The 8619-nt window shown below is 35.6% G+C and overlaps 1 protein-coding gene across 1 annotated transcript in view; it reads right to left on the reverse strand.

Moving 5' to 3' along the window:
* Positions 1–834: 834 nt before the first annotated feature.
* Positions 835–8619, reverse strand: part of LOC107690522 (uncharacterized) — a 28521-nt gene continuing 20736 nt past the window's right edge. Inside the window, exons 2-6 of the mRNA XM_016488876.1 lie at positions 4592–4921; positions 3768–4097; positions 3375–3440; positions 3176–3207; positions 835–1360 (exon numbers count right to left, since the gene is read on the reverse strand). Coding sequence (XP_016344362.1) covers positions 872–1360; positions 3176–3207; positions 3375–3440; positions 3768–4097; positions 4592–4886 — 1212 coding nt within the window. The 5' untranslated portion in view covers positions 4887–4921 and the 3' untranslated portion in view covers positions 835–871. The remainder of the gene's footprint in view (positions 1361–3175; positions 3208–3374; positions 3441–3767; positions 4098–4591; positions 4922–8619) is intronic.

The raw sequence follows: 8619 nt of genomic DNA on the forward strand, positions 1-8619 counted from the left end.
AGTTTTTTTAAGGCAATCGGTTTGCATGCTTTTTTAAAGTAACCCCAACTAATTAGATTTTACAGTGTATGCAGTGTTTTTAACCACATAATGTTTATTTTAGGTTTCAGACATTTAAATACACATAAGTACTAGTAAAACAATACATTTAGAGTTTGTAAAATACACAGATATGTCTATGGAAGCAATAATAACAATCCATTCAAATTTAATTTGCCGATGTGTTTTATTCATATCAGATATGTATAGTGTAAGTAATTATAAAGTTCACTCTATTCTTCACCCAGTTCACCGGCCACTTATTATTTGTATTTCGGGAGAAATTGATGAATTCACGTGCTGTAAATCCGACTGGCAGGACTCTGAGCTGCAGCGCGAACAAAGGCACCCATCTTGCGTTGCAGATCACGATCAAGTTCATTTAGAAGTGTCACGCCCCATTTTTGAACATAGATGTGAAAGTGCACTATCCAAACTTAAATTAATTAAATTAATTCATGAAAACTTTGGAATACAGACCTAAGGTTTGATTCATTTTTAAGAAGACAATCTGCAGATTACTGCAGAAATGGAATCCTTTCAAAATATTAAAGTATCAAAAAGTTATAGAAGTTTAAATTTACTGTGTCACTGTCATTTTATGGTGGATGTGGTGAATAAGATGAGAGCAATCACAATATTGATTTTAAAGAGACTGAAAATGATAGTTTTGAGAATATGGTTGAGATAGCGAATATGGCCCAGATGCTGAATGTACTGAGGAAATGTGCTCTTACAATGACAGTGATGCTAAAATCATCTGCTCAAACTGAACACTTCAAAGATTCAAGATGTAACGAAACATGTTTTGTTTTATCCTTTTGGTCTCAGCCTAATTAACGTGTGCCCCTTTAGCAGTACTTGTCCGCGAGGTTTTAGCGTTATTAAGGTCTGCTCCTTTAACTGCTCCCATCTGCAGGATCTCAGCCTGATCAGTGGTTGCCCCTCCAGCAGGACACGTCTGTGTGTTGTTAGTTTCATTAGTGGGTTTCACTCCATCAGGATCATTCGGTGTGTTGTTAGTTTCATCAGTGGGTTTCTCTTCAGCAGGTTTATTCGGTGTGTTGTTAGTTTCATTAGTGGGTTTCTCTTCAGCAGGATCATTCGGTGTGTTGTTAGTTTCATTAGAGGGTTTCTCTTCAGCAGGTTCATTCGGTGTGTTGTTAGTTTCATTAGAGGGTTTCTCTTCAGCAGGTTTATTCAGTGTGTTGTTAGTTTCATCAGTGGATTTCTCTTCAGAAGGATTATTCAGTGTGTTAGTTTCATCAGTGGATTTCTCTCTATCAGCACCAATAAGGGGCCGTCCTTCTCCACTATTCTCCTGAAAGAAAGAACACAGATTCAAAGAAGGTAAAACAAATGATTGTGAAAAAAAATATTGATGTTTCAGTTACACTAAAACATGTTTTCCCCTCTACAATAAGCAACCTCTAAACTCTTAGAATATTTATTACATTTTATTCTACTTCTTGTAAGATTGAGACATTTCAAATGATACATGACTGTGAATATCATGAATATGTATGTAGAACATTATATTTTGCTATTGACTATTCTGAGTTAAGTGAGTGAAGGGAAGGATGGGTGAAGGAAAGGATTGTGGGGAAAGGAACAAATATATAGGTGAGAAAGAGGCTTTCCCACATCTTCTCTCAGTGAGATGTGAAAACAGATGTCCGTATCTCAGGAGACAGTATCTGAGGTTCTTCCAGCTAGGCCTGGGCGATAAAACGGTATCGATATTTATCGACGGTACACCTTCTTCGATAACGATATAAAAAAATGTCGATATACCGAACGATATAGGCATAATAAAAATAAACATTTGCATTTGAATGTAAAAATGCTACAATCGAATGTTAGATGTGCCTCAGGGAGCGTCATCAGTGGCACACGAGATGTGGTGATGATGATGTAAGTGACGTTGTAGTTTAATGTTTTGTTAGTCTAGCCCACGAGACGCGCCGCTGCTGTGTTATTCATTCAAAATATTAGAGAAATATAGTAGCTCAATGCATAGAAGATCTTGATTAGGTTAAAACCGAAACCAAGCCATTCACACAGAACGCATATTCAGCGCATTTTTTAGACGGACAAATATGACTGTTGCACTCGCGTCTCACACAAGAGATATATAGAAAGCCATGCAATGTTAAAACAGTTTAAACGTTTAGAATTTGTGGAGGTTTATTCCTTTTCACTGCGTCTCGTAGGTTTTTAAAGGCAATCTGTGTGATGGGCGATTCGCTCTTTGGATTAAGCAATGCATAAATACGTGATGCTGTTTTGTTCATAATTGTTTATGCAATTTACGAAATTATATTTGATTTATATGAGTTAATTTAGACGTAATGCACGTTTTTTATAGACAGTTATTTGCATTGGCAATTTAATGCTTTTGCATTAAATTTTATGCAATTTAATTTAATGTTTTGCTCATTGCGCCCTCTTGTGGCCTCGGGAAACAAGCCAAAAGTTTAACCTATTTATTCTGCATATAAAACATTAGAAATTAGATATTTGTTTAATTTTTATTTTGTTTTTGACTGTTAAAACAAACAAAAAATATATTTGTTGTTTGTCTCAATAAATTGAGTTAATTTAAAAATACAGTGGTTAAATGTAAAAAAATGTCTATTTCTCTTTGTTTTAAAAAAGGTTATAAAAAATGTCAATAATTATCGATACCGAACGATATGAAACATTATATCGTTGATACATTTTTTAGCTATATCGCCATGCCCTACTTCCAGCCTTACAAATTAGAATAATTTCTTCTGTTTTTTATAAAGCAGCTTTCCAGAGTATTCATGTTTTTACTCACGGACATCTGATCTCGGCGGACTGAACAGAATAAATCAACTGGAGAAGATTTCTACATCAAAGAAGGTGGAGCCCAGAAGCCACACCTAACTATTGCATAACTGCCACAGACCAATTCAAAGCAAGTCCTTTCAAATTCCCAAACTCCAACAAAACAAACTTTGTTTTGGCCTAATTTTGTTCAAAATGACATCATACCAGTTAGTTATTCAATTTTGCTTGAACTATATCGGAGCGTTAACAGTTCTCAAAGTCAATATGTTGTAAATTCATAGTGTAGGTGTTTACAGATTTTGTGCACATAGCATCTCACCTGATCCTGATCATTGTGCTTTGTCCTTTTTTCTGCTTGAACAATAACAAAAAATTACTTTGGTCAATCAGAATAAAAATGCATACTTTTACGTATTTTAAAATATTTTTATTTATTTATTTTTGTCAGATCATCTGTATGCAATACTTGCCATTTTGTTTTACTTGTGTAGATCGCCTGCGGTGACAATAAATCACACCAGCAGCTGCAACCAGCAGAACAGCAGCAACAACAACAACAGCAGCAGCAGATGAATCTGGAACAGCTAAAGACGGACACTCATTTTTACTAGAGATGGACTGATGAACAACGATACTTAAACCTTGATATTTAGTAGAAAGTTGTATGACATTGATTTATTTGATAAAGGTGTCATCTGGTGGGTTTGTAAGGAACAGCAGCTAAATCAGCAAGAAAACCAAGAAACAGCAGTGTACAAAGTTATATACTGAAACAGTTATGATCTCAGTTATATATTGAATTGAAGTTCACTTCTTCAAACAGGCCACAACGAATTTACTTTTACTGGTTCGATTGAAATTGATCAGTTTTCTCAAATGGTTCAAGTGAAAAAACACTTAATGATACTCACCAGTGACAGTAACACTGAATGTCTTTATGATGCTGAATCTGCTGCTGTTGATCTGTAGTTTATAAAGTCCAGAGTCTGTGGTTCTGGTGTTTATGATGGTCAGAGATCCAGTCTGATCATTCAGCTTCAGTCGGTCTCTGAATCTCTCCTTACACTGTTCATCTGTACAGATCTTACTCTGATCTCCAGTGATTTCAGTGATGAGAGTGTCATTAAAATACCATATTTTTAAATTATTTGTTTTTTTTACTCCATCCAAATGTAAAGTAATAGATTCTCCCTCCTTCACTGACTTTCTCTTCATTTTATCTTGTTCAGCAGCAGGAACGTCTGAAACACAAACCAACAGCTGCAGGAGGATCTTTTGGGGGGAAACATCACAAAAGATTACAGAACTGTGGATATGAAAGTAATAAAAAAAAGACCTCTTGACTTTCTGTCTGAAAAGCAACATTTATTCACATTTTGTGCTATTAAACTAATTTTAAACCAAATACTTTGCACTTAGGATTCCTGGTGGGAGAAAAAAAAATGACTGTAAAAAAAGAGATGTATTTAAATAGATGATTAGTAGAAAGTAACTGATAAAACTAATAACCAATGGGGGGAAAAATGTAAATCATACTGAACTGAATTTATATTCAAGCCTACAAATTCCACTTTAACAGTAAATTTGTTTTTGATTAAATCATCTATATAATCTATGTAAATTATTATACAGGTAAGAAGAAAAATCACCGCTAAATTTCACAGCAAAATGATAACTAATAACACATGAATGATGTGATTTACATGTATGACAGTACCTTTCAGTCATGACTCACCATGTACAATAACACTGAAGCTATTTTCTCTGTCGATGTTGCTGCTGCTTATCAGTAGTTTATAGACTCCAGATTCTGTGGTTCTGATGTTCAGGATGGTCAGAGATCCAGTCTGATTATCCAGCTTCAGTCTGTCTCTGAATCTCTCAGTACCTTCATTACACTGAACATCTGTACAGATCTTGCTGAGATCTTTAGTGATTTGAGCGATGCGAGTGTCATTGAAATACCATCTGATTCTGTCTTGTTGGTTTGTTTTAACACCAGTGTGTAGAATGACTGATTCTCCCTCCATCACAAACACTCTGCCTGTATCAAAACCAGATGCAACTGAAGAAGAAATGAATGACAGTTTTTAATCAGTTCACCATTTCTTCCAAATGAATGCAGATTCTATGAAATAAAACTGCTCTGTTCCTCTGCATTAATGGCAACACCATTGCATTTGAGATGTCAAACACTTCCCCTTAAAGAAAGTACCATAATAATACACAAATGAACCCAGTTCAAAAGTTTGCATACCCTTGATGCTTAATACTGTGCCACTATCTAAATGATCAAAATCTGTTGTTATGTTTGTGATAATTGTTCATGAGGCCCTTGTTTGTCCTGAACAGTTAAACACAGTTTTCCAGCATCTCCTGCATATTTGAACCCTTTCCAGAGACTGTATGATTTTGAAAATAAATAAAAGAAGACATAAGAGCCTTTGGATGATCGGGGAAAATACTTATTTTGTCTTCTGGAAAACATGTAAATATATTATGTAGCTACTGTACTAAAGGTCAGTACTAAATAAAATAAAAAATATGATCTTTAAACAAATTATGATGTTTAAAAGTTTACACCCCTGGCTCTTAATGCATTGTGATTCATCTTTGATTCTTTTTTCAATTTTACAGATGTGATATAATTTCACACTATTCACCATGTCTACTATTTCTATATGACTTTCCATTATTTATATTAATATTATACTGCATTTAATTTTTATATAAAACATAATATATTACATATACAATATATCATTAACATCTCTAGTTTACATAGTAAATAATGTACAGTATACAAGCATGTCAAACAATGTTTTCACTAGATGGAGAAAAAAATAAATAAAGGAGAAATAGATTATGGTACATCATTTGCATTTTATTAAAACACAGAAAAAAAAAGAAGGCGCTGACAAAATAGAAAACTGACCCAAACTGAAAAAGGAAAATCGTGCTTGTATTAACCAACACAAAGCCTTTAAATAATTGGTTCAAAAATTAAAACAATCTCATTATTCTTTTACTCTGATGTTATTCCCTTTCTTCAGTAAAACACAACTTTTAAAATTTTTAGAAAGAAATTTGAGATCAGTAGATGCATACCATGCAAATAAATGGCCGCAATAAATGGAGAGTCCAAATGTCATGCATGCACCTCCTGATCAATTAATGTCTTATGTAGCAAAACGATAGGTTTGTCTATGAAATAAATACATAAATACAGCCTGAAATAAAAATTATCTTCCTGTCAGTACTCAGTTTATCTCTTACTTGTGCAATGCATGTTAGCGTGTTCATATGAGAAGAAGAAAGCAATGCTTTGATTGTCATCTGGAATGAAAGTCATGTGAAAGTTCAGACATTTTAAACAGTATCAGAGCCCTGGTCAGGAGCACTAATTTCAAGTTGACAGAGGTGGACATTCATTGTGTCCTACAGAGCTTGAATTTCATTCGGATTAAAATGTATGTTCTGATGAAGAAAGTAACCTTGGATGGCATCAATGTAGGTAAACAATGAGAATCTTTATTTTCGAAACTACTGTACTATTAAAAAAACCCCACACATCACACCAGCTCTGGATAAATCTGGAAAGAAGTGAAACTTGTCTACAAATCAAGAAGACAAGAAGACTGATGAAAACTACCCAGGTCTGAGAGGAAAACATTAAGAAAATATTAGTGACTACAGGTATATTTAGCACATGACAAAATACAGTGATCATATACGTGTAGGTGAAACAGAAAATGAACTATTTAATATAGACAAATGCAAGTAGAAACTTTTCAAATAGCCTAAATAAATTAGGGTTTATGTTTGTTACAGCTGAGAGTTACACGACTAAGTGTAAAATAATGTTTTGGAATTAACAAACAGAGGCCTGGGATGAGACATGTTAGAAATAATTACGCTCAAGAACATTTTAAGGACAAAAACCTGACAAATGTCATGAAATAAAACATCTGACCAATGTCTTGAGGTGTGGTGCCTGTGGAGGAATAATTGAATTTACCGTTATAATCAGAAATCACTGACTAGTGAAATGCCTCACCCACCGAGAACTGTCTGTCTGCAACATGATTCACAACAAGTAGTACAGACAAAAATATCTCCATAAATGCCTCCTTGCCATGGTCATGCACAAATAAATAAATTACTGCAAAACACAAATGATATGCATTACTGTCAAATATAAGAATTGGGCTGGTTTGGCTTTGCAGACCTGGCAACCCTGCTCATTGCTGGTAGCACCTTCTGTCCAGTTATTTCCCCACCACCTATGTTTTGTAAATAAAATGAATAAATTAAATTATGGTAGTCACAGGTAAAATCATGCAAGGGATATAATAATAATAATAATAATAATAATAATAATAAAAAATAATACAACTATGGAATGCCATAAAGAAATATCATATGCGCGTCGGAGAATCATGGCGTCTACATGGCGTTGCGTGGTAGTGATGGCCATAAAGCTTCTATCGAAACCTTTGCAAAAATGTTTTTTTAAAAAGAGTGGGTCGGAGCGCATATCAAACTGAAACCACAGTCAATTAATCGATAATAATAGGCTAATTAAAAACACATTACACAGGCACTTCTTATTTAATGGTATTTTATTGTTTAATTGTATGTAATGTATTAAACTTTCAATAAAACATTTGCAGTGGGTTTGTAAAATGTTTTTGTAAAATGTTTTATGCATGTTTTGGCCTGAGACACTTCGTGTTGGTATACATATTTTAAAAATTAATACATTATTAAAAACACATTATACAGGCACTTCTTATTTAAAGGTATTGTTACGTCCGAAGACGTATTTGTTTTATTTCCTGTGTATGGAGATGTGCTTTTCTCTCTCTCTCTCTCTCTCTCTCTCTCTCGCTCTCAGGTAGCTCCGCCTTAATTGGACGCGTTCGGAACGTACCCATGGATTGGCAGGCTGGTGGAAGCGTCCCTCTGAAATACACTGGCAATGCTGACGTGGCCCAGAGGGAGAGCATGTTGTTGGCACGTTGTGGCTCCTGAGAGGGTGTCACTAATGTAGTTGGCTTGTACCGGTTATCCTTAAAAGAGTGTTGTTTTTTTGTTAACTACATATTCTTATTTATTTACGTTAAGCATCCTCATTTTGATTTTGACTTTATTGATTGTCCGTTTATTGTTCCCTTTCAGTCGGTCACTCCGAGTCACGTTGGTGACCGACGAATTGGGATATCGCTTCGATAGACCAATCCACTTCGAGTGTAAACTAAACGAGCCAATGCACATTGCCATGCAATTATTGCATCCAGCTGCCGCTGATCACAGCGTGAGTATAATAAGGCAGCAGGTGCAATGCATACCAGCTTTTCATTTCGGAGCCGAGTGACAACATCGTTCTGCTCTATATTTATTTCGAGAACTACGAGTTCAGCACTCTCTCGGAAGCTTTCTGTGTTGGCGAGACGGCACTTCAGTGGTGGTCGTTCCAGTGTCGAGTGCGTTGCACACTTCAGGTTGCACTACCCCCTGTCGTGTTGCAAGCGGCCATCTCCCCTGTGCGCCTCAGCACTAAAAGAGCATTTCCTAAAAGAGCAAATTTCTCTAAAAGAGCTCCACGGGTGCGTCTTTATAAAGACGACGGATCGTCCTTATAAGGATGCCGTTTCACCCGTGCGTTTCTGGGTGCGGTCGTTACCTGGCACCGGGTGATGGTCACGATCGCTGCCTCACGTGTCTGGGCATCAAGCACGCTGAGGTGGCCTTCGTGGATGA

The sequence above is a fragment of the Sinocyclocheilus anshuiensis genome, unplaced genomic scaffold (genome assembly GCF_001515605.1).
Source record: "Sinocyclocheilus anshuiensis isolate Anshui unplaced genomic scaffold, SAMN03320099.WGS_v1.1 scaffold1985, whole genome shotgun sequence".
Taxonomy (NCBI): domain Eukaryota; kingdom Metazoa; phylum Chordata; class Actinopteri; order Cypriniformes; family Cyprinidae; genus Sinocyclocheilus; species Sinocyclocheilus anshuiensis.